At 43.8% G+C, this 27625-nt stretch overlaps 1 protein-coding gene across 1 annotated transcript in view; it reads left to right on the top strand.

Annotated features, from left to right (window-relative positions):
• LOC146853826 (uncharacterized) overlaps positions 1-27625 on the top strand; it is a 75484-nt gene that overhangs the window by 29810 nt on the left and 18049 nt on the right. The window contains exons 3-4 of the mRNA XM_085650929.1: positions 2443-2499; positions 15938-16060. Coding sequence (XP_085507055.1) covers positions 2443-2499; positions 15938-16060 — 180 coding nt within the window. The remainder of the gene's footprint in view (positions 1-2442; positions 2500-15937; positions 16061-27625) is intronic.

The following is a 27625-nucleotide window of genomic DNA, read 5'->3' as shown; positions in this document are numbered from 1 at the left end:
AACCGAAGATTGTCTCCACTAGAATGTTTTTCCTGCATGTGAAAAGTCAATGGGTACCTCATGTCCCCATTCCGAACAGCTCGAACATGTTCTTGGATTCTGATTTTTAGGGGTCTTTTTGTACTGCCCACGTATATTTTATTACAGGGGCAGCATATTATGTAAACTATGTAAGTTGAATTACAATTGATAAGGTGTTCAATTGTGTGTTTGCGTCTAGTGTTGAAGCTAAAATTCTTAGTTTTATTCATCCCTAAGTCACAAACGTTACATTTGTTACATGTAAAGAAACCTACTGTTTTTGTAGTGAGCCAGGTTTGTTTCTTGGTTGTAGTAACATAGCTTGGACAGAGCATATCTCGAAGATTTTTTCCTCTTCTGTATGTCACCATAGGCCTTTTATCCAAATATTCATTAAGACTCGGTACCTCAGTAAGTAAATGCCAGTGCTTTCTGAGTGTGTTATACACCCTACTACTCTGTTCATTGAATTGAGTGTTAAATGAGATGTAACTCTTATTAGGCACTTTCTTGTTCTTATTGGCTAACGTAGTAGTTCTATTGATCTTCTTTGCTTTGTTTTGTGCTTCACTGAGGATATGTTTAGGGTATCCTCTTTCCAAAAACAGTCTTTCTGTCTCCCTTATGTTGGATATGAAATCCTCATCCATGCTGCAATTCCGGCGCATGCGGATCATTTTCCCATAGGGGATATTATTGATCACATGTTGTGGATGTGAACTTCGGTAGTGTAGTGTACTGTTGCAGGCTGTGGTCTTTCTATGTGTCCGGCTATGGATATGGTTGTTTTGGATAAAGAAAGTTATATCCAAAAAGTCAATTTCCTCAGAGCTATGATTAATGGTAAATTTGACATTAAAAGGATTGTCATTGAGATAGTCATAGTATGACATCAAGTCCTCTACCAGTCCATCCCAGAGTATGATGACGTCATCAATATATCTGCCCCAGAATATTACATGGTGCATCCATGATGATGCATGTTTGCCCCAGGCATGCCCCCGCTCAAATCAGCCCATAAAGAGCCCGGCGTAAGCAGGAGCAAACCTGGAGCCCATTGCAGTGCCCTGGATTTGATGGTACCAGTTGGAGTCATGGAGGAAATAGTTCTTAGATAAAATAATGTCTGTCATTTCCAATAACATCTCATTATGATGAAAATGGTCCGCAGTTCTCTGTCCCAGAAAGGATTGTAATGCTATAATACCAAACTCTTTTTTGATACAGGTATACAAACTCGTCACATCTAAGGTGACAAAAATTAGGGTATCCGACCATGTGAAGCCCTCAAATTTACCCAAGATGTCCTTTGTATCTTTTATGTATGCTGGTAAATTTTGTACCAACGGTTGAATATATTGGTCCACGTACTCCGATAGTTTTTCTGTCGGTGAATTTACCCCTGAAAAAGGTGTTTTGGTGAAAAAAAATATTTGCCTAAGATCACACAATTTAAGCAAGAAGCCGCAATATATCCAGGTTTTCTGTTTTCACTGTGTACAAATCATTCAATAAATTGGTATCTACTTGTCTTTCCTTTTTAAGTTCAGGCTTTGTTTTTATAGTTGTGCATTTCTCTACAATTATTTTAAAAAAGCAAACTCAACCCAAAGGTATTCGAGCACTTTAGTGAACACTACTTATTTTACACAAGGTCCCATACATGTTTTATAGATTCACAGGGTGGTGAACCAAGGCCGAGTAGACTCCGCCCCTAATGCCAAATCCTGGGTAGAAAGGGGGAGGCAGAAGCCACTTGAAAGCTCGGCTCGTTATGGGCTCGAGGTTCCAACAGAACTTCGAGCTGAGCCAGAACCTGGCTTCAGGCTCGACCCTGGCTCGAGGTTTCAGTAGCTCACCCACCTCTAGACGCGCCGACGTTTAGTTGCCCTGGCCACGGGCATCTGAGCAGAGCTTTGGCACCAGCATGCTTTCTTTTACAAATTAAGCACTAACAGTAAAGTGATCCAACATAGGCCCTAAGAAGTGAACACTCAACTTGCTGTGACATACGACTTTTCCTTTTTCCTGCTTGGAGATTTAAAAGAAACATTTTCCTGCCCTGTTTTTGCTGTTTCCTCCCTATTAGTGTAATTTCATGGACTTAAGGTCGCATCCAGCATTCAGTGTCATTCAATCAATCATAGCATTTGTAAAGCACACTAAATACCCGTGAGGGTCTCAAGGCGCTGGGGGGGGATGCTGCTACTGTTCGAAGAGCCAGGTCTTGAGGAGTCTCCTGTCATTCATATTCAGATATGAAAGCCCAGTAGCTTCTTCAGCATCTTCGCCATCTTGTCCAAATTTAGAAGACTCTTTGCTAATAATATGCTGTATTTATTTTCTACAAAGTTAAAGTTGTGTTCGTTTGAATTGAATTTCTAACTATTTTTTTTAATTTCTATTTTCTTTGTCCGACAGTACATCATTTCCGGATCGTTCCTGATCGCAGCAAATAGTAACCCCAAAATTTCCCTGGTGAGGAATCATTTCTTTCTCTAATTTACATGGATCGTAGGTCGTAGACTTGACTATATAAGATATACTCTGTTTATCTTTTTTAGGTTCTCTTAGAAGTGCAGGAGTCAATCTACACACCTAGCTATACACACATCCACACTGCAGATTGTTATAGTGTGCAAACATCAGGGTCAGACTGGGACAGAAAATTGGGCCTGGGCACCAAAATCAAATTGCCTCCCTTTAGTGAATTAGCTAGCTAAAAAAACTGGCCCATGTTTGCAAATTGGGGCAGCTTTGAACCTGTAGGGACATGCTGTGTTTTCAAGTGCTTTGCTAGGTGTACAAGACGGAAGGGATTTGAGCTTGCTGCAGACAATGTTTTTTCTAATATCAAAGAAATCAACAGATAACACCCGCCAAGCAAACCCTAAAACAGACAGACAAACAGCCAAAAACAGCCAAGACATGACCTGTCATACCCGCCCGTCGGGCACTGCCTGGCTGCCCGCATGTCCAGTCCGACCCTGGTAAACATTACGGTTCAATCAGTGGAAAACTCCAAAATACAAAACAAATCCCTGTGCACCCATCAACTCAGCAAGATAAAACTTCACAACTCCATTCAGTGGAAATAAATTATAGATATAGAACATTCATTAATGCTTTCAAACAGCTAAAGAAAGGAATGCCAGGCAAACAACAAACCTATATAGAGATAATGCACACATTCACTTAAGGAAAGCATAACATTTTAAACGCGCCCACACACCATCAGTTTTGCACCACATGCTTCCAGTAAACAATGTGAATATTTGAAATCGGATATTGTGGTACCACACTGAACGACATTATGCAACAGCTGACAGGGAAATGCCACCTCCCACATAACCCATATCAACCCCAGTGCACAGCGGTCAGTCACATTCCCATTGCCAGAGTTGCAATGAGTGGTGGTTGCATAGTGACACTTAACCCAATCACAGAAACGACAGCTTCCAAACCACACTTCATGAAACTCAATGACCAGAGGAACAACTGCCCATTTTAAATGTGTAAATGCCTCATTGCCCAGTGGCCTCTTGGCTTAACATGAGCGTCTCATGAGGCAAAGTGCTTGGTTGCTCCGAGATGACTGGTAATGAAGGAACTGTCGAATTAACACAAGTCAGTCTCACAAGGCAGGGTGACATTTCTAGAAAGGCCAGCGGGAGGTCACGAATAGTTGGTGCTTTGAGTGATCACTAAAAAAGATTCCTATTTCCATTTCTATATTCCCATCCCTACCCTCTCTTCCTGCCTCTCTAGCTCCGCCTTTCTCTCTCTCTCTCTCTGTCACCTGTCTTGTTTTACTCTCCAACTATCTCTCAACCAACTTGTAATGATGTTTTTTGTATTTTGTGTGCTTTATTCGCTTGCATTGGCCCTGTTCTCCCCCTCTCGTCCTTTCTCTCTCACTCTCTTTCCCCATTGTCCATCAGTGCCCCCTCCTCTCTATCACCTCCTTGTCCCTCCCTACCAAATCCCCTCTCCAGTCCTCCCTTCTTTAATGTGTTTCTCCTCTACCCTTCATATTATTTGACTGCAGATGGTCTGCATCCCTCTGTGCAAAGCCTTCACAATGTAGTTACAAAAATACTCCACCATTCATCACATCCTCCTTCTCACAGTGGGCATGATTTACACAAGGTAGATGGGGGACTCTGGTCATATGGAGGAGACCATCTCCTTGGAGAAGGGGAGAGGTGAGTCAGCAAGTCATAGGGGCATATTATCAAGACAGGCAATAAAATAATCGCCGCTTTAGTGGCAGAAAACGGCCGCTAAAACGGCGATAATGGGCTTGATAATATGCTCTATGGAATTCCATTTGAAGCCCATGTTAGACGTCCTTCACATCTAACATGGGCTTCAATTGGAATTCCATAGAGCATATTATCAAGCCCATTATCGCAGCTTTAGCCGCAGTTTTCGGCCGCTAAAGCGGCGATAATTTTATCTCTCAGATCTGGAATATCCCTCACTGTTCAATCTTCGTGCCCCTTCAGACGCTCTTACTGGGTAACTCCCATTCCCTTCTGGTGCCCTCTTCTACCCACTGTCTGCCTAACATTAAACTTTAATGCAACGGTCTGTTGTATTGAATAACTGGTATTCTTGTACCCCCAAAGGATATAAAGATACATCCCCGTGTTCCTTGCTTAGTATGATGTTTCATTGCGGTTTTTTTCCGACCTGTCCTAAAACATCCACTGCTTTAGCAGTTGCATCATGTATTGATCACCAAGAAAGGTGAACAACATGTCTTAAGCAGACCTTCTTCCTGGGTTTTGCAATATCTCATGTACTCGTACCAAGGGCAAACGAAAATGCGGTGCAGCATCCTCGCGTTCATCTGCTCTCAACACACGCAGCCTTGTTACTGATTATGAGTGCCTCTCCTGCATGGGTCCTACTGTAACTCGGGCTTTGAAATTCTCAGTTGTTGGACTTGGCCTTTTCTGCAGGGTCAACCACAAAGGTTTTACCCTCAATGCTCCATTTTTGCTGAATTCGTTTTTGTTGGCCTCTCTGCGCTTTACCACTGCTAACCAGTGCTAAAGTGCTGGTGCTCTATCCTCTAAACATGGTAACATTGGCTTATACCCAATTGACATATTTCATTTGCTTATAAGCCCCTAGCGAAGTGGTACTACATGGACCCAGGGCTGTAAATTAAATGGTGGGCTTGTAGCACTGATAGAGCCACCCACTTAACTAGCCCTTTAAACATGTTTCAGGCCTGACAATGCAGTCTGTGTGTGCAGTTTTAAACCACAATTTCAACCTGGCAAAATAACCTTTTGCCAGGCCCAAACCTTCCTTTTGAATACATGTCAATCCTAGGGCAGGCCCTACAAAGCACAGAGGGCAGGGTGCAAACTATTTGAAAGGTATGGCATGCACATTTAAGTTTTACATGTCCTGATAGTGAAAAATCTCTCAATTAATTTTCACTACTGCAAGGTCTCCCTCAACCAAAGGATAATATTGGTTGTCTTATTACATTTAATAAGTGATAACTTCCCATATAGACAGGTAGAATTTGGTATCTAAAGAATTGTAATTAAAATTCCTGTTTCATGATAAAGTCGGATTTCTTATCACAATTTTGAAAATTCCAAAATAGAAAGTTGGCGTTTTCCTATCCCAACCATTTGGTGTCTGCTGCCTGTATCCTCCGTCACATGACTCGGTGTAGCTGGCAGGTGGTCTTTCTGTATTGCTCTCAGACAGTGAGACAAAGCTAGGTTTTGGCAGGATAGGCCACTCTGAGTTAAAGAGAGGAAAGAGCTATCACATACCACATTCACATATCACGAAGGCGCTGCCTGAGCACTCTCACAAAGGGGGTTGACACTAGTCTATTGTCACCCCCCCCCCCCCCCAGACAAGCTGGGGCCAGTGCAGGGAGGCAGGAAATTCCAAGCATACCTGGGAGGTGGAAGTCGCTGGAGGTTTCTCCTACTTAACATTTGGCACCAGGTATAAATATTGGCCCTCCAACCCCCCCCCCCCAACTCTTCAGTGCACTTCTGGACTTGTGAAAGACTGCCAGGAAGAAGTACTGCTGTGCTGCTGGAAGGACTGCCACAATGCTGGACTGCTGCCCATCTGGTTTGCTACTCTGCTCCCTTCCTGTCTGAGTCAGAAGGACTGGACCTGCAACTTGTACCCAGCTTATGATAGCGGGTGGATCGCTACCGCCCGTATGGCGGTGGCAATCCGCCCGCCAAAATCTACCGCCCACATGACTTTTCCCCCGCCACATTACGATGGCGAGGGGGACCCCGGCGGACAGGAAGACCGTCCGCCGGTTTTCCGCTGGTAGGCAATCCGCCCGATTGCCTACTGGGCGGAAAAGCCCAGGAATATGGTGGCGGTGCCTTGCAGGCACCGCCATCCATATTATCATCATGGTGGTGAACCGCCATGGAAAGGCAGGCGATTTTGTCTTTGGGGGCCCGTTGCGGGCCCCCAGGGTGTTCAGGGGGGTGGGGGGTACTATGGGTGGGGGGTGCACACGGGGGGTACCCATGGTACCCCCCAACATTGGCATGCACATGGTGGCAGGCACCGCGCGGTGCCTGTCACGTTGTGCATGCCAATGCACAACATGCATATATTGCATTGTAGTGGGTGCTGCTTACAGCACCGCCCGCCACAATCCGATATATGCGGGATGCCACCGCCACCGTGGCGGTGGCATCCTAATTGCCAGTGCGGGACCGCCGCACCACTGGCGGCCGGTCCCAGCACCGCTAGGGTGGCGGGCGGACTGAAGTCCCCTCACCATCCTAATGGGCCCCTTAGTGTGTTGGGCTGGGGTGGGGGCACTTGCCAGCATCACCAGACTGCTTTGAAGTGCACAATTGGTGCCCTCCTTCCATACTCCAGTTTGAACCAGTTTAGGAACTCTTGGTCCCGCTCTGGCACAACACTGGACAAAAGACATGGGAGTATCCTCCCCTCTGTCCAGCCCTTCCTCTGGGAGGGACACCTGAGTCATCCCAACCCCTGCTCAAGGGTACATAAGGACTCCCTTGTGGGTGGATCCTCAGAGTCGTAGTGGGGCAAGCCTGTCTGCGCCCGTCCGCGCCTGACCGTCGCCAGACGCCAGGACCCTAGCATCGTTTTCCCCTGCTTTTGATTCATTTATATTTCTCGGGACATCTTCCGTTCTAGAGGTAATATGGGATATATTAAATATTCATGCAAAGAAATGAAAGATTTAAGACCCCTCTGATAGAACTTACTGATGAACTTGAAACAGAAATATTTAGGATTCCGGAAATCAGGCGCTCAGCCTATCCCACTAGTCCCCTACTACATCTTTATGTCCAAATCAGCTCAGTGCTCCCAGACAACTCAGCGCAATCTGTTTTAATGCACGCTCCATCTCTAAACATTCAATAGAGATATGGAGCCTTTTAGATCTAACAGACCCTGACATTTGTTTTGTTACGGAGACCTGGCTACATGAGCATGCTTCCCCTGATGTACAAATGCAAAAAAACACAATTGATGGACAGAATGCAGAACAATGTCATACATTCACCCCAGTACAGAGATCTGGGCCTAAATCCATAGTTTTTTTGCTCACCATGCCATTCCAGTTTGAACCCAGCCATATGCAAATCAGTCTTGACCCTGTGCCCCATGGGAACAGTCCAAACCGAACTGCCAAGCCAGGTCCTCCCTGGACTGGAAACAAGCATCCTAGGACCGGTTTCGGGCTTTCAGCCCTCGTCAGCCAGGATAGCTTGATTCCAGTGGCATGGAGAGCAAGGGACTCACGTCTGAGCATACCCTTCCCACTCGGGGTGACAAATGCAAAAAAACAATTGATGGACAGAATGCAGAACAATGTCATACATTCACCCCAGTACAGAGATCTGGGCCTGAAATGCCAGAAACCGGTCCTAGGAAGCTTGTTTCCGGTCCAGGGAAGGCATGGCTTGGCAGTTCGGGCTGGACTGTTCCCATGAGGCACAGGGTCAGACTGATTTGCATATGGCCATGTCTGAGCTGGGGTGGCAGAGTGGGCTAAAGAACGGTGATGGATCAAACCCAGATCTGTTGACTGGGTGTGAGTGTTTGATTGGTTCTGATGCTCCGTCCATCACCACCCCCTTTTGTCCCCTGATGTACATACTGCCTTTCCTTCGCAATATAAAGTCACTCGAATAGATAGGAAAGAGACTAGAGGGGGCGGCCTACTAATTGCCTCTGAACATGATTTAAGTATTACTGTCTTAGAAAGTTTTATACATAGTCATAAAGAAATGTGTATTTTTAAGATCAACGGCCTCTCCAACGGTTCCTGGACAGGGGCTTTAATTTACCGACTCCCAGGAACAAAAGGGGACTTTACAGATAAATTATTAGAAACTATTGCACCGCATGCTCTAGCCTCAGGCAAATTTCTCCTAATCAGAGATTTTAATTACCATGCTGAAATGCTATCCGACCATGATACCGATAAATTGATCTCTAACATGAACACCCTTGGTCTTGTTCAGTTGGTTGCAGGCCCCACACATAGCGCAGGCCACACTCTGGATCTTCTTTCACTAATTCGTCTGGAATGACGGTGGAATCCCCTACGCCGTTATTATGGACAGATCACTACCTACTGAAATTCGCTATCCCTATTACTGCAGCCAAAACGAACTTGGAAAGCGAATTCATATTGCACAGATCATGTCGCAGTCACCCTGCCCCTTTTACTAAAGCATTTTTGCCTAGATCAGATAGATCTAGAAGCCAGCGTAAATCAAGCGGCACAGCATCTTGACAAAGCTGTTTTGACTGCATTAGATAAAATTGCCCCTTTCAGTAATGTCAAGATTAACCCCTTCAGCGCGGCACGGATTACCGCGCCGTGCTGAAGGTTCGTTGCGCGGGCGGGCCGTGATGGAGCGGTTCCGTCATGCGCACAGCGCGACCGACGCGCATGACGGAACCGCTCCGTCACACGCATCGAAGGGGTTAAGACTAGAACCGCTCCCTGGTTTACTGACCAACTAAAAATAATAAAATTCTCATGTAGAACCGCTGAAAGACAATCGCGTAAAAGCAAAAATCTAGCTGATCGTGAAAAATACAAGAAACTGCATCATGGTTACATGAATGAAATAAAATTGGCAAAAAAAACTTTCCTTATAGATCGGATAAATAAGGCATAAAATTCTTCTAAGGAACTTTACCAAATTTTAAAAGAATTCACAATTCCTAGTAATCAGCCTTCAGTGACTGTCTCTCAAAATTGGACTGACTCACTATCTAAGTTTTATGAGGAAAAAATTACACTCATCCACCAGTCTCTTATATCTTTACATAATAGTACTTCACTTGAAGATCTGCCTTGCCCTCTACCCGACCCTCCTCATATCCTAAATGAATTTGTAAAATGTGACTGTAAGTCTGTTACCTCTGTCATGCAGAAGATAAAGTCGGGCTCTCCTACAGATCCCGTCCCTCCCAAATTTTTCTCCATCATCGCTCCAGTACTATTGGAAAGACTGATCGACTTATTTAATAAGTCATTTTCCGAAGCAGACTTTCATACAATCTGGAAAGCAGCCAGAGTAAGGCCGATCCTACAGAAACCGACAGCTGACCCAAAACTTCTCTTAAATTACCGTCCTATCTCTTTGCTTCCCTATTTCGGGAAGATGTTGGAGTCCCTTGTAAACCAACAGCTTGTAGACCATCTTGAAAACCACGGACTCTTAGACCTCTCACAGTCTGGTTTTAGAACGGCACATAGCACGGAGACAGCGCTGGTCGAGGTTAACGATAACATCAGACTGGCTTTAGACAAACACCAGTCAGTCATCCTCGTCCTGCTTGATTTGTCTGCCGCCTTTGACACCATCTCCCATAACATATTAGAATAGCGGCTTTGGGAGATAGGTGTCAGAGGGAATGCCCTCAAATGGTTTAATAGCTACCTATCTGAACGTGTAACAACTGTTCAGATGGGAAATACCATTTCACGTGAGAGATCGGTCAAGATGGGAGTCCCGCAGGGCTCCATCTTGAGCCCTATGCTCTTCACTCTGTATATGACCCCATTGGCTAAGGTGATCAGAACATATGGTTTTGATGTCATATCCTATGCAGATGACACTCAGATTCTGATCACCTTAGGCCCAGACCCCACTGAAACCAAGCAGTGTTTCAAGAACTGCATGACTCATGTCGACAAGTGGATGAGGTCTAACCATCTCCAACTAAATGGTGGTAAGTCAGAGATCATGTTCTTTGGCAAGGCTATGTATGTATGTATGTACGTATGAAATTTATAAAGCGCAGGAATCACCCCCGTAGGGGTTTCTCCGCGCTAGCATAGAAAACAGAACAGGCTGACATAGCTTTACAAAGCTCAGATCTTAAATAATTCCGTCTTCAGGAGTTTTCTGAAACGCATCAAGCTAGAGCATTTCCGAAGAACCTCTGGCAGGGAGTTCCAGTGTTTAGAGGCCAGAAAGGCGACTGTTTTGCCTCCGGTTCGACTTTTCTTAAAATGAGGAACCACCAGTAAACCTCTATTTTCTGACCTAAGATTCCGGTTCGGGCGATACAACTTAAACTTATCTGCCATATAACTAGGGCATTTGCCAAAGAGCATTGGACACATGATTGGTGGCCATCTAAGTTAGGCCCTTGTCCCACTCCCAAGGATATGGTCCGTAATCTTGGTTTTTACATGGATAACCGATTATCCATGAAGGGCCAAATAAACCATGTCATTGGCACTTGTTTTGGCATCATGCGCAGTCTGCAGAAGGTTTTTAATTGGATCCCTACTGAGGCGCGGAAACCACTAATACAGGGACTGATTATAAACAGAATGGACTACGGTAACGCCCTATTGTTTTCAATAAATTAAAACCTCTTAAATAGGCTTCAGGTCTTGCAGAATACCACGGCCGGTTAGTCCTTGATCTCCCGCAAAGATCATCTTCCGCCTCTTGTTTAAAAACTCTCCATTGGCTTCCAGTGAAAAAGCGAATCCTTTTTAAAATCCTATGCTTAACTCATAAGCATATGTATGGAAGCGGTCCGAAGTATTGGTCGCAAAAGCTACGCTGGTATCAGCCGCCCAGAGTGCTTAGATCCAGCAATGAGGCATTGCTTACTCCCCTCAGAATTCAAACTGTTAGGCAAGGGGGTCGATCTTTCTACTTTCTGGCACCGGCATCCTGGAACAAAATGCCCTCACATCTGCGCAGCATTTCTGAACACAGCTGCTTCCGCAAAAAGTTGAAGACCTGGCTTTTTGGAAACTAAGCCCTTGTCCGTTTTTTCACAGCCGTCTGCAAGCGCCATGAGACTCTTGGGAGTGATTTGTGCACCATACAAATGTCCCTGACTTGACTTGACTCCACTATGAAACTATGTCACTCTTCAATCATCTGGACTCTTGGACTTCGTTGGACTTTGACTGGAACCAAGACTACACCTAGGAAGACCCTGCTGTTCTGGGTCTTGCTGTTCTTGAAGTCTTCTGCGTTGTCTGTCTCTGTTCTTCATCCAGGTTCTCCAAAAGAGCAGTGGGCATCAAGGACACCCAAAGAAATCTCCCTTGGAGTGAAGAAGTCACTCCCCTGCATCCGCAGGTACCATAACAAAGCTCACCAGTCTGCCACTCCTGACATCTCACAGACATCCTGAGGCTCAGCAACACAGGTGGTGGTTCTGTGGCTCCCTAGAGGACTGACCTGTCTTCCCTGCAATGTGGAAGACAGTATCCCTTGTCGGGGCTGCCGGAACCGAACCCCTGTGCACTGTATCGAGTTCCCTTTGCCAAGGCTTGTTGGCTCTTCACTCCACAGATCTTTGGGCTTCCTGAAGCTACAGCCTCCAGCACCTCACTTCCTGAAGAACAGAGTCCTCCCTGCATCTCCTGCATAGTGGGTCTCCGACTTTGGTGAGCTGCTTGAGGTCCTCTTTCGATTCCTGTGCCTCCAGCCTGTGGGTCCTCTCGAGGGTCTTCTGTTGCTTCAGGGTGCTCCCCTGCTTGCTCGGGGGCTGCTCTGACTCTCCTGCACTTGGTGAGTCCCTTGGACCTTGCTGGTCTCAACGGTTGCTCCATGTCGCTCTCAACACCAGTTGTGGCTACCAAGGCTTGTTGGTGCTCCTGCCAGACACCAACCAACAAGACACCAACATCTGATGTGGACAGATCGTGCACAGCTCCTGGTCTTCTTCTGCGTTGAATGGTCCTCACAGCTGCACCGACAAGGTCACCGTCATCTCTTCCGAACCTCTCGATATTGGTTGGCATTGTGCTTTTGTGTCTCCTAGTTACCTCGGAGTGGCATAAACTCTGTCCACTCTGCTTGCAACCTCTTCACTTTCACAATCCACTCTTGTATTCCACCGGACTCCTTCACAATATTCTCCAGAGACATCTTCTTCAAAACTACCATTGTCGTCTATGGCACATTCCAACATCACAACACCCCTATGCAGCTGGCTTCCCTGGTGCAGGTAGCCTGGTTCCTGGGGTTCGGAAGGGTTTCTTCAGGGTCCTCCGGGAAGGGTCCTGTTTCCTTAAAACTGCAACCGCAACTTCTCTATTGACTTCCATTGGGCACGCAGCTGTGTTTCCACTCTGCACACAGCCTCTGTGGGTTCCTGGGTGGTTCCTTGTGTCCCCAGCTCCTCTGAGTCTTCTGGTCCAAGTCCCGTTCTCCTTTGCAGTTTGTATTCCACTTTCTTTATAAATGGTTTGGTCCCCCCGTGAGACCAGTGCATATCTGTGCAACTTACGTGATTATTTGAAAGTATTTTTCTTTAGTGTGTTGATATCTCTGGGTAGGAGATATACCAATGTGATAATGGGTGTCTTGCTTAATAAATAGACTTATTTTTATATTCACATTTTGTGGTTCTTCTTCATTGAACTGACACTATTGATTAAAGTTGGTAAAACAACCTGCATTACACTCCTTCAAGATAAGCCTGCTCTCCACAGCTGCCACTGTGAGAGCTTTCTAAGGTTATCAAAGACCACTAAAATCACCATAAGGGTTGTCCAGGTTAGTGCAAGGTGCATCACTTGAATAATTGTGTGCCATATACTAAGCTAACCTTTCTACAGGGGTTTTAGGCAGTGTTTGAGACTTTGGATATTGGGAAGGGGAGGTGGAAAGTGAGCAACACCTTCAAAATCCATAGTCTTACAGATTCAGAGCAGCACGGCCAGACGCCAGCTGACCCAGGAGCTTGAGTAACCAGTAGCATCCCCATTTCATCTAATGAATATTGTGTCATCCATTGTAGAACAGATGACTCTCACAACCGTTACTGCATCATTCCATGACATACCCAACAGCAAGTCCATCCAAAAGACGAAAGTTTGATCCAATAAGTATCACTTGCTTCTCTACAATACTGTGGACCTATAATTTCTGTCAATGCAGCATTTCAAATTTTATCAGCCTCTATCTAACTAAGCCACCCGTAAGTGAGATAGGCAGATTGAGTCAACTCTCATGTTTAGGTAATAGCTGATTGAGTAAGAGGGAGTTTAGTCTCCATGCCAATACAATCCTTAGCTAGTCCCTGAGTGGGTTACCTATGAGGTTGCAATGAGTGTTCATGCTGATTGTCCTCTCATTCATGGAAGGATATGTCCTATGGCAGCTGAGCATTACTTCCAAGTTTAATGAATGCATAGCATGTCTCTGGAGAATAGCCATATACTACTGGGTGGATCAGCTCTTCGTATACAAGATAAGCAGCAACTTTCTTGAAGTGGTGCATTCTCTTTTGAAGAATTTCCCTAGATTCAAGAAATCCATTTCCAGGTTATCCTACATCTTCTCACGGTTCTCTAGCCGAATGCATATTCAGCCTCCAGTCTCTTTGTGTCTTCAATTTTAACGATCATTGAACACATTTTGAGAAAATACGCCCTACAATAATAGCAATAGGTGGTAGATAGGAAGTGAGAAGTAGATGGAACACATAGAACAAGGAGCTTACGTGGTGGATTTGAACAAGTTAGTAAGCTTCAGATCCTGATATGAGTAGACAAAGGGGGCTCATGCAAGTGGTTGCAGTTTGATATTGGCGAAGGTCATAGCGAGCTTTCATTGAGGAATGTATTGATCCAAGAGGAAGAGTCTTTTTATAGATAGGTTAATGCTCTCATGTCTAGCAGTCTAGCATTCCAACTCTAGAGGGAAGCATCCAAGTGCGAGAGTAGTTAGAATGTATTGGTGTGCGCAGTAGGAAAGTTCAGTGCGAATGTCGAGATGTTTGGAACAAGATTGGGGGTGATGACATGTTGTGAATCTTTTTAATGAGGAATGCATAACCTCTTAAGAGGGTGGTGTTCCATGCAGAGATACCGTCTTCTTTGTGAGCATAGCAGAAGATACAACAGTTCGAGGAAGATAGCAGAAGAGTGTGAAATGAGGACACGGCTGTTTGTGGTGAATGAGGACGTCGGAGTTTTATGGCGAGGCTGTATTACAATAGTTTAATGGACTCAGAGCAGGTGGTTGGTCAGGTCTTAGTTAGATGGAGGGGGATGTGAGTTATGATCCTGTAGATATTGAGAAGATGGGCATGAATGTAAGTGTGGGCCATAAAAGAGGACACAATTAACACGCACATGTTTAGCTGAATGGTTTCTGACTAATCAGGAGTATATTTGTAAGCCTGAAGGGTGCAATGATAAAGGGAAGGGTAGAGTATGGCTGACAAGAGAAAGTAGTTTACTTAAATGATTGGAAACAAGACTACAGAGTATCTTCCAGTGCCAGAAATGCATGGAAGGCTATGAGAACATTTGCAATTCTAGCCTTTGAGTTGTGGTTGTAACCTAAAGGAGAGCAAGGAAGTGTGTGGTTGTAATCAACAAATAGTTTGCAAGAGAACACAAATAAGGGATGTCTGCTATGGGAGATGTATACAAAATGAACAGGGACTAAGGACTGAGCCATAAGTCTCCTGTGGGCAGGTACTGGTGGGAATTTGAATGAGCGGCACATGATAGAGATTGCAGGGTGATAGAGGAATGAGATGTATCAGCTGGGTACTATGCACTGTTGCCCAGGGCAGATAGGGGGGGTTAGCAGATGTCTACCAAGAGATCTAGGAAAAGGTGGCTGAGAAATCTAAAGGTAAGGATGCCTTGGATGAGAGCAGTCTCTGTCATGAGTAGTTTTTAGAATCTTGACTGTTGGAGGTTGAACTTTTGCAGTCAGAATGTTAAAAGGAGAAATGGATGAATGCTAGCCATCTCAGAGCTGTGGAGAAGAGGAAATGGGAGACTGGTTGAGTTAGAGAGGGCAGCTGAGTCTGCCATGGCCTTTTAGTTAGGGAATTCTATAACTGCTTTGAAGCATTCTGGGTACGCACTGGTTATTGGTTAAGGGGATGGGTGAGGTGTGCTTGTTGGCTTCTTGGCTAGTGGAGAAGACATTGGGTCTGATGTTTGGTAGAGCCAGTGGTCACAACTAGGGTTAGCTTCCTGGAGTATGGTGAAGAGGTCATTTAAGGATGATATGGAAAAGATGGGCATCCTGCATGAATCTAGAGACGGGCACAGGTTAAGAGAAGTGGGCAGGAGGGTGGTCAGGTTAGTACAAATAAAAGTAGTTTTGGAGACGTTGGACATAAAGTCAACATGAGTGAAGGAGATTTGTGCAAGGGCTGTGTCACATGGTTAAGTGACATTTAAATAATCATCAGGGATTGCCATGGAGTGATGTGATGTGGCCTTGGCAGTGGCAGATTTCTCTTGTTCTGTGGGGCAATGTACAGAGAGTGAGAGGAAGCTGTACCATGAATATCTGAGTCAGGAAGAGAGGGTTCATTTCTTCTTCTACAAATGTCAGCATCTTTGCATCTTTCTGGTCATATTGTAACAATAAAACTGTTATTGTTACAGGTGCGGAATGGAATGATATCAAACATTGCGAGCGGTGTGTCCTCTGGGCTCTCCTTCATCATATACGTTGTGTCCTTCCAATATGTCGCTGAGGTGTCATCGCTTTGGGATAAAGTCTTCAAGGTGAGCTTTGCCTGCTTCTTCTTCACAAGAGGCCGCCTATGAGTATTAGCTAGATACTGAGGCTGTGACTAAGATTAGAATCATAACGTACAATAACCCTGTATTAAACTCTACTTGGACCAATGCTTGATCCATTCACTTTTCGAGATCCATAGTGTGTTGTACCACATGTGAGGCTCAATTTGGCCAACGTCTGCATATAAAACACTGGTCCAGCAAAAGCATGTGTTTGGATGGTGAGCTCCTGTGTTAGTGTAAGTAAGAGGTTTTCTGCGGGTTTATGGGGCCACTTAAACCAATAGCATAAAGTACAATGCTCGCCCAACATAGGGGGCACTGACATCTGAGTGAGGCTATGGAGGATTGCCCAAATATGACAGTGGAGATACTCAAAAGAGTCACCTAAAATATAATACAAATGAGAGAGATTGGGGGAGAGAGGGGAGCATAAGGCTGTAAGCAGGAGGCTAGATTGAATGGAGAATTCTATGAATTGGACAAGTGCCATGAGGTCTTGCTGAGGGATGATGTGACAAATATCCCACAGAAGATACAGATAGAAAGGTGCACTCTTGGGCACCACGTTTGTTTTATGTTAGCAGATTTAAGGGTCCTCTGTAGATACTTGGGGACAGCTCACCTCTCTGTCCATGGTCATGGAGAACCATCCACCCTATTTAGAGATCCCGCCAAGCTGTCTGGGAACACTGCTTGAATATCTCGGAGGTTCACTATTTTGAACCAGTGTGGCAGAAGCTGATAACTCAGTCCTTTTACAATGTTTGTTAAAACCTGGTCAGACACACAGTTAAAGTGTTTCCCTTTTGCAATTATTTTTTAACCAAACAACATCTGAACGTTTTATCAAAATGAAACCAATCAAACTTAGATTTACAAGTGAAGATCATTTCCTTCTGTGAGTCAGAAAGAAGTGGCAATGATAGCTCAATGGAGTTAACTTTCTGAAGAAAGAATTTGACCAATTCTTCAGACTTAGCAGAAGTCAGCTGTGAGTCAGGGTGGATGATTATTTGCAGAACTACTTCACAGAACTATTTCAGGTGGTTTTTGGTTGTGTCAATAAGACATTTGATTAGATTTGGTGAGAGTTATCTTTGAAAATATTTCTATCCCAAAGTTCTCTTGTAGCCCTCAGGATTTCTTGATAAGAAATGGGGTGGGAGTTATTTCCAGTTACCATGCAATGCTATACAGATTTTTCTTCTTTAAACATATGTTTAGAGGAGCATGGAGTGTAGTATTTAGGTCTTTTTCTATAGCTCTTATGAAGAGCAAAACCATCAAGAAGTTTCATTATACATTAAGTGAATAAATGGGCATGAAGTGCTCTGGTACTTCACAAAGTGTCCTGGCGTTCTGCACCGCTGCCCACACATAGAACGCCAAATCAGTTTAAACTTGGTTAAACAACTATGTCTTCAATCTTTTCCTGTAATGAGACATATCTGTAATATTTGAATCACAGAGGGAAGTTTGTTCCAAGCTGACGGACCTAAGAAGGAGAAGGATCTGCCACCAGTCCTAGTGCGTTTAATCTTAGGAGTTTTGGCTAAGAAGGCTTTGGCTGAACTAAGGCATCTGGAGGGGCATACAAACGAATGTGTGCCCTAAGATATTCAGTGCCCATCTGATGAAGGGCTTTATGGACCAGAACGAGAGTCTTAAATAAGATTCTCTTTTTTATAGATTGCCACTGCAGTGCCTTTAGATATGAAGACACAGGTGCTCTCAAAAGCAAACCCAGGAGAGTATGTGCTGCTGCATTTTGGACCGCCTATAATTTGCTAATAAGGTAGTCAGGCAGGCCCAGATACAAGGCATTGCCATAGTCCAGCCTAGATGACACCAGCGACTGTATCACCTGTTTCCTGGCTAAGAAGGACAAAAAATGAAAAATGTTCTTAAAATACGAAATAATCCGAAGATAGGGAGTAATCCGAAGCAGGACCCTACTAGTGTGTTCACCTGCTGTAAGAATGAAAGGCCATCATCGATTTCAATACTTGTATTCTTCACCGAGTTTGCTTGGCGCCCTGGAAAGGGGATTTCAACTGGCCAAAAAGATTGTCATGATTCCAGGGCCGTAGTTCCAAAAAATAACTGCTCTGTTTTTTATGCATTACATTTGAGCTGATGAGAAGCAAGCCACTGGAAGATAGCTGCCAAGCAGGTTCTGATATTTTCACCAGGGAACCATGTCTTGCAGTCCTATGAAAACAGTAGCTGCGTGTCATAAACATATGAAATTATTTTTGCTCCCAAGGGCTCCACAATTCGAGCTAGAGGAGTAAGGTAGATGTTAAACAAGGTAGGGCTCAAAGCCATGCCCTGAGATACTCCAACTTGCAATCCATGTGGTTCGGATGAGAAAGGAGGGATCCAGACCTCTTGCCTACATCCTTCAAGGAACAATGTCAGCCAGTCTAAGGCTAGACCCCCCAATTCCACTATCTTTGAGACAGGCCAGTAGAACGTCATGGGGAACTATATTGAAGGCCGCTGAGAGATCGAACATTATCAGCAATGCCTCCCCCCAGTGTTTAAAATACTCCTGATGTAATCCGCCATCTCCACTTGCATCGTCTAGGTACTGAAACATGGACAGACGACAGACTGACTAGGATGTAATAAATTGTTGGTTTCCAGGTATTGGGAGAGCTGATATGTCTCTCCAAAACTTTTGACAGAGCTGGGAGCAAGGATATGGGTCTGTAATTAGATAATTTGGCTAGGTCTGCTTGAGATTTGTTTGGCAGAGGCTGGATCTTAGCCTGCTTCAAGGCCTGGGGTACCAATGCTGATGACAGCGATTCATCACAAGTATATTGGCTAAAGGGTTAATCACTCTTGTGCCCAGTGCCAGTACATTAGCAAGGCAAGGGTCCACTGGATAGCCCAGTTTGAGGCTTTGAATAGCTATCAGAGAATCTTACAGAGAAATAGGACCAAATTTGGAGAGAGTCCCAATAAAATTCAGGGGATAACTTACATAAGCGGACACCCTCCAGCAGCCTGCTAGAGAGGATGCTGTCCTGGATGTTCTCAATCTTATCATGGAAAAATTGTGTCAACTGCTCACACTATTCTCCTGATGGATCTGGACATCTGGAACTTGCTTCTGGTAACATAAAACTTTGCACAATTTAAAAAAATTCTTGTCATCTGTTCCCAGCTAGCCCAATTCTCTCTCAAATAGGCTTTCTTCGCAAATCGAACCTCTCTAAAGTACTTTTTCAAAGCAGCCTTATACTGAGCTTTAGGAATGAGACTATAAGAAGGAATGAGACTATAAGATTTCCTCCATTGTCTTTATAGAGCCTTGCACTGTTTCTTACCTTCTTTGAGGGTGTCAGTATACCAAAGCCATGTAGGCTTGACTCTACTTGGAACTCGCTTGATTTCTGACAGTAGCTCCTTAGCTGAGTCTCCAATCCAATTGTCCAGGATACGAGTGTCAAGATTCACGTCACCTAACAAGGACGAGGTGCTTGCCTCCAATGTTTTAAGAAAATCCTCTGACTGGATTACATAATAGGCTCTTTAACCATGAGGAGCTATCACTGACTTCGGAAGAGAGTTCCCTGCTTTTGTCCAATGACATTTGATCAAAACGTGATAGGACCAGATTTGTGGTTTAGGAGTGTCCACTTCCAGAGACTCATTCGATAGTATCTGGTCCAACACATATCCTGCCTGATGCGTAGGGCTAGATACAAAGTGTGACAGTGCCAGGGAGGATATAGTGTCATATTGTAGAAAATAAAAACTTTTTAGGGGTTCACTGATGCACCTGGTCCTTAAACCAACAAAGAAGAGATTGGCACGGAAGCTAGAATATCAAAATAATAATTTATTAACCTCACATGAGGGAGACTGTGTCAATGCGGTACCCTCAAGCCACTGTATGACACAATCCAAGGAGTACAGAGATTATGGACCTTATATACTGTATGTACCGCTGAGCATGCAGGGAGACTCAAAAAGAGGCAGTACAAGTGTGCACATGAATAGCTAGTTACATATAAGGATACATAAGAATCGCTTAGTCAACAGAGTGGGAGGAGTTACAATATTGCTAACATCAGTTAAAATAGCCTGACAGTTACTCTACGAGCAGGTGCATTCTAGAAGCTGGGCCTTTCTGAGCATGTGCAAGGCTCTGGCTCAGTGCTAAAGGAGTTAATTGTAATTCATGACTCCAGTAAAATACAAGAGCAGGCAACAGTGAAGAGGGAGAAAGCACATGGCGAGCACATGGCTAACTTAAATGGCTGCCAAAAACAAAATGGCTTCAGCTGATGCTAACAGCCATTGCAGCTAGTTTCCACAGATGGCCGTTTTAGCATTAGCTGAAGACATCTGCTATGATCTAGAAGGAATATAAGAAATATTTTGCACATTTTATATCATAAATTAATATCTGATCCATTGCTAGGTGGGCATTTACATTCTAAACATTGTTAAGCGGGCATATATAAGGTATAGACAGGAGTATAAAGGGAACAGAGCATTGGGTCATAATAAACACACAGATAGCAGGAGAAAATAATGGCTATTATTACAAACAGAACTATCAATATTTTCCAACCCCAAGCCGAAAGCAAATCCCAAAACCTTCCAGTCCAATTCTATGTTTCAGGGCTCCTATGTATTTTAGTGATCATCTATTTCAATTTCAGAATAGCCAACAGCACATATCTAATATGGTATCTTAATAAACAAACATTTTTTAATAGACCTTTCCAATGTTCTTTTCATGAGGGCTAGAGTACCAATTAATACACTTAGGAAGAGGGCAAAGTAACATTTGTCAACTGTTCAAAAAAACGTTTCTCTTGCAGAATAAACATTCCTAATGCAAATATTAAAGAAAATACAAGGATAATTACAAAAACAATCTTCGCTTCAGGGGACCAGGAGGACCAAACGGGGCCATGGGAATTAGGACGAGGAGCCGCAAAGGGCTGCTCCTCCTCAAAAATGGGACGACCAAAGGGGGTACATTGCTAAAAAGTACTTAAAGAATAGAAGCTGCTGTACAACCAGCCAGAGGGGAGTCTTCTCCCTGTGTCCGTCTGAGCCTCACAGGCAGACTCCTATTGTTCATCCAATGGTGGAGCTGCACAACTTGCAACTCAAAAAAACAATCACGGCCCAGTTTTAAGGGAAAAGTTTCTTCTTTCAGGATAGGGCAATCACCCTCCGGGGCAAATGCCCTCAGCGATCCTGTCCAGTGTCTCAGGCAGTGCACCAGTTTTCTTCAATTTAATCTAACAGGCAGCAAAGGCACAGCACCTGTACCCTGAACTCAAGTCCTTCCCTAACTCCTGTGTTGCTCCGCTGGCGCGCTACTCTTTTGTTGGGGCCACAGATTGTACCCGATGTGCTCAGGCATCCCTTGATCAACAAACAGAGGTGCAGACTTGCATTCACTTAGGGATCAGAAATCAGAGGCCTGAAGCAACCCTTGTTTCAAAAGGGGTCACCTCAAGCAAAAGCCTCCTTGCCGTCCTTGTCGGTCTGTGACTTTCTCAGCTGGGCATCAAAAACTGGATTCTCAAAAGGATCGGTCTGTGACCCAGTCTTTCGCCCAAGACAGTGGCAGGGGTATACACTTCACGTCCCAGTGCTTCTGGCCTTCTACCTTCACTGAGGTCCTAATTGCCAGCAATGCCTGTGCTGGTTCCCTTCACCTTGGCTTCAAGCTGGACTGGCGCTGACTCCTCAGGCTGGATCTGATGTACGGGCCCCTCTGGCAATGGTTGTAGGGCAACAAATATCTATTGGTGGACAGAACAAAAAATCTTTAGACAAGGCATGCAAATAATCTATCAACAGAAAGGATAGTCTCAGAATACTTCCTTAGTCTTGGGGCGCCCCATACATTAGCAAGACACCCAAGAACCACTTCATCTATCTGAGAGTAAAAAACACCTTGTACCTATTAGCGAGTATAAAAGGAACTTTTTGGTGAACTAACAAGAGTAAAAGGTTACACTATTTGAAGCAGCCAAGGAAGTCTATGTTTATTTACTAAACTCTGAGGGAAAAAAGAAAAACAATACAGACATACTCTAATATGTATATTCCTATATTCTTCATCTGAAGAACCTCAAGAAAGGGAAGTTTTAGAACAAGCATTCTTTTGTGCTTCTTGTCTTCACAAGCTTGTGTTTCATAACCTTTCACTACTTGTACAGGACTGCTAAACACTTCTAAAATTATTTTCTTACGTAAAAACACCTACATTGTACACTTAGGACCATGCTCTCATGGTCTAGACGCAGCAGTAAAATCTAAAAAGTGCTAATTTAACAGGGATCCTGTCAGCTCAATTACACAGACTAATAAGAGACTAGTAATGCCTTTGCAAAAACTGTATGTAGCATGAGAATAACATAAACAATAATGGGTTATCATCTGAGAATTTTAGAACAAAAACTACCCACATATAGTTCCCCTTTAAAGGTCAAACAAGGTAACAGCAACCTAGACTACTCATCCTTTCATAATTTCATCAGACAGGATGGGCAGCACCATGGCATTTTTTTTATTCATTTTATTAATGCTAACAATTATTTTAAAACACTATTACTGAATAGCCAATTAAATATTTCATGGCCGTTCCTAGACAGCTTAGACAGGCTCAAGAGAGAGTGAGAAAAAGAGAGAGAGAGAGACAGAGAGCACATAAATCAAGAATACATGATAATGTGGTACTTAATTTAGTTTACCCTTAATTTGCCCAGGAGCTAATCTCCCTAATCGCCTCCCCCATGCAACAGTAGGTAACCTGACACCGGTGACCTTCTGTCAACACTATCTACCCCTATTTTTGGCAGGTAAGAGAAACCACACCAAAGAGGCCATAGGACTGTACCACTTTACTAGAAGACATTAATCCTTAACCAACTACCAATTCCTTTTTAACTCATTGAGCTGTGTAACATAAGAGCACATTAATGCAAACTTTCTTTCATAGCCTTTTGATCTGGCCCTAGCACAACAATTTTAAGCAGTGTTTCTGTATGTATGGCAGAGCTATTCTCTGCACATGCCTACAGACACTGCTATTTCTTGATAATGTTATTCACTAGGATAAACCCCACCTGCATATCTCCTACAATTGTATTATTGTGCAAGAAAACAGTGATATTCCCATGTGCTCCTAACAGAATATGCAATATTTCCTGTAGCTAATGTTTCCTAAAACAGATCTGTGGTGTCCAATCTTGTTCCAGGAAGGCTTAATCAGGGCCATAAGTGCAATGCAACAGCTAAGTAAATTCTTCCATTTCCTATATGTAGTTATAAGCTTTCATAGTGTAATGTAGAAATCACATACTGTCACAGTGGCTCCCTGCGTGGAGATTTCACGTTCAGTAGGGTTGGTCAGTTCTAAAAACAGAACTTGGCCTCTGACCCTTAAACCGGTTGTTCCCATCAGTACGGCTATTCCATGCGGTCTTTCCAATTCAAAGTAATTCTGAAGAATCACAGCTGAAAGGCAGTCCTGTTCCGTGCCTGTGAGCTAATAATTTTAAAGGTAGGATAATAACTTCTGCTGTTTTTTATACTTATTTTTATTTGTGTGCAGTGTGTGGTGTGCTTTCTAGCAGTTAAGAGGCCAGCTGCTTGTTCTACATTTGTATGTGTGTACTGCTGAAGCCTGAGATCAGTTTGAAAACAGCCCTTGGGTGCCAGAACTGCTTTCAAAAAGTAAATTGTGTCCAAACTCGACTTTGGTGGTACGGGCACTTAAAAATGGATAACCTACAATGTTTTGGCATATTAGGGACCCCTGGGTCTCCCCTAGATATCCCAGGGGTGGGGGAGCAGAAATGTATAACGTACACCCTTATACAAATGAGTTTTTATATGTCTGGGTAAAGTGACATTCCACATTTCACTCCCCACATAGTGGTAAAGTGCTGCTCAAATTCAACGTTGATGCTAGGAACTTATATATTGTTCACAGTAGGATTATTAGACATTAAAAATGCAAAAACGATGTTAGTGAAATTATTTTTAATGACATTTTTGTTTTTCATATACTCAATTTATTTTCCATAATTATCACTAACCTTTTTGATGTTTCCACATATGAAAAGCAAGCCACATTCCTTTCCTTTTGCCTTTAAATGCATGCATTTCTAACACTAAGCACAGAAGCTTTACTGAAACATAAAATAGTTTGTGTCACTTTTAAAATGCAGTAATTATCTACCATCAAAACCACAAATGTGCTTATGTAAAAAGCAACAAGAAAGAAAGTCCTTACTTTTAATCCTTTCTCTTTTATCCATAATAATGAAACTGTATTTCTATCTTTTCAAAATCAGTAGCCTTTTAACGGATGCCTTCATATCATGCTTTACTAATTTAAAATCTAGTTCCCACAGCCTGATCTGTAGCATTGTGGCCAGCCATGTGTTGTTTACTCAGCTGTACTTTTTACGACCAGCAGGCGTCAAATTCTTAAGCTTTTTCAGGAGAAAAACCCTTTTGCTGTATTGTAATGTCCTGAAAAAGTTTGCAAACCATTTCTAACCTCTGCTGTTCACACAGCTTCCTTCGGTACAGACAGCTTTGAATAGCTGTTTAAAAGCTCTTTTTTTTCGAGCGCAGGGAATGAGCACAATGCAGTCTATTTAAAACACTGGCATTCCAAGCCAACACAAATCTATTGTGTTGTAATTAGGCCTGGGCGAAAATTCCGTTCCGCTCGTGGAAATTGCGATAATTTGACATTTTTTTATCTATTGAGGAGCCGATTCCGATCCGGGTCGGAAGAACTACGAGCCGTACGTGTGTTTTCCGGCCGCCTCATACAGCTGTACGAGCGAGCAAGTACGATGCGAGCTACGTGAGATTCACCGACCGAGTCGTTTCCGGGTCCGAACCGCTCCGTACGTCTCGGTTGGAAGCTAACCGTGGCGTGCAATGGATGCGATTTTCAACCGAGCCAGTACGATGCACGCGTCGGACAGCCTGTGCGAGCCGGAGTGTCCGGCTCGCAAAAGCTCCCGGAGTCAGACTTTGGGGACCCCCTGACACCCGCAGCCCTACAACTCGGACACAGGGGGAGACCTATGGGTCTCCCCAACACAGGCATGTACGGTGCGGATGGCACCGACACGTACCCACTGTAGGGGGCGCACCTGTTCGAGACATACCCATTCAGTCAATGGGAGCGCATGTACGCAGCGTACAACTGGCTCCCATTGACTTCTATGGGAGTCCGACCGAACCGAGTCCGACAGCATACGTGCGCATCGTACTCGCTCGGTCGGACTGTAGGGATCTGGCTCGGTCGGAAAACACTCCGGATCCGACTCGGTCGGATTGCTTTCCGACCTGGATCGGAATCGGCCCCTGAGTGTTAATTCTAATATTTTTTTACCATTGTGGCAATATTTACACCTCTAAACTTTATTACTGTTTTACTTCTAATGGTAGCACGCAGCTATTTAGCATATGTTACATAATTAATTCCTTGAATTTTAAAATGTTTCAATGACATTTGCATAACAGAATGACGACAAAAAAAACAAATTGAGCTCATTCCAGACATTTTCATGGAGGGGGTCATGCACTCAGAACACACAACACTGCTTGTTAAAGCAAGATATTCTCACACAAAAAGCATAGTCACTACTTTACTGAAACAAGTACTTCACAAGTATGTCAGTCCACAACCACATAGACACTCCAAAAAAACAATTAACCCACGAATCAACACTTAGGACAAAAACAAGAGATAGCCCAGAGACTGTATTCAAACCAAACCATTTGTAAATAACAATTGTAAGTCATATTTACAAACGAAAGGACTCTAAAAAAAAAGGTACAGAGATTACACCAAGACAAATAGACAGCCAAAAGACTGCCATGTTCAAAAAGACAGGCGCAAGCCTGAGACCTTTTTCAAAAGTACACCAAATTACCAATTGGGCTGGCAGAACACTCAAAAGCGCTCCATACCGCCACTTTTAAATTTTACTAAGTGCGCAGATCAGGATCCTTTTTATGTATATATATTTGGTTCCATGGTGTACTAGTCATCATGAAAGAAATACCTTTTTTAATATACCTAAACCTATTTGGGTATCCCCTCTAGGGGAATCAGCTGAGTACTTTCTAAATCCATATTGGTACCTCCAAGACAGCAACACTTTCTACGAAGTGTGCTAGAAGCAAGCATGCCAAGAATATTGTAGCATATACAATATTATTTGCCAAGTGACACTTAACACAATGTGTGCCTTTAAAGTTTTCAAAATTTAGAGAAAAATCTCCTCATTACCTGCCTTCATTTGTTGCAGCAAACAAACAAACAAACAAGAGCTTGGCCAAGTCATTTTCAAAAAGTGTTGCTGCAGCAACCTTACCAAACCAAAGTCTCCAACCTCCACCTGCCAAGTTCTGAGTGACCTAACGGTCATTTTAAAATACTCACGCCAAAGAAAATCTCAGTCGGAAGCGGCTAACACCTGGAGGGTCAGAACGGGAAAACCGGAAAACATATTGGTCTGCACAGACAAAGAGTCTCCTTGTGCAGGGTAGCTCCTCAGTAGATTTCTGTCCTGTCCTCCTCAGTAGGCTCCTGTCTTCCATCAAGACCACTACCTTGAATAGCCGCTTCTCCGATGAGGCTCACGTTTGGGCGCCAATTTGTAGAAAATAAAACCTTTTTAGGGGTTCACTGATGCACCTGGTCCTTAAACCAACAAAGAAGAGATTGGCACGGAAGCTGGAATATCAAAATAATAATTTATTAACCTCACATGAGTGAGACTGTGTCAATATGGTACCCTCAGGCCACTGTATGAGACAGTCCAAGGAGTAGAGATTAGGGACCTTATATACTGTATTTACCGCTGAGCATGCAGGGAGACTCCAAAAGAGGCAGTACAAGTGTGCACATGAATAGCTAGTTACATATAAGGATACATAAGAATTGCTTAGTCAACAGAGTGGGGGGAGTTACAATATTGCTGACATCAGTTAAAATAGCCTGACAGTTACTCTAAGAGCAGGTGCATTCTAGAAGCTAGGCCTTTCTGAGCATGTGCAAGGCTCTGGCTCAGTGCTAAAGGATTTAATTGTAATTCATGACTCTAGTGAAATACAAGAGCAGGCAACAGTGAAGAGGGAGAAAGCACATGGTGAGCACATGGCTAACTAAAATGGCTGCCAAAACAAAATGGCTTCAGCTGATGCTAACAGCCATTGCAGCTAGTTTCCACAATATAAGGAGGCCACCTCACTCTGCTACTTTTTTTCCTTATGGAGGTTCAAGTCTCCTAATAGTATAAAGTGAGCATATCTCAAGGCAAAATGGGCAAAGGCATGTGACAGGGAGTTGAGAAAACAGCCTGCATGACCCGGGGGATGATAAATTGAAGCTCTGGCCAGAGATTTATGAGGTGATAAAGAAAGACAGAAACCAAGAGCCTCAACATCTTCTGAGCCCTCTATGAGAATTAATGTACAAAGTTCTCTCTATAAATCACCTCCTTCACCACTCAGGCGGTCTTTGTT

Source organism: Triturus cristatus, chromosome 4_1, assembly GCF_964204655.1.
Source record: "Triturus cristatus chromosome 4_1, aTriCri1.1, whole genome shotgun sequence".
Taxonomy (NCBI): Eukaryota; Metazoa; Chordata; class Amphibia; order Caudata; family Salamandridae; genus Triturus; species Triturus cristatus.
The sequence above is the reverse complement of the archived record's forward strand: the minus strand, read 5'-3'. Positions and strand labels throughout refer to the sequence as shown.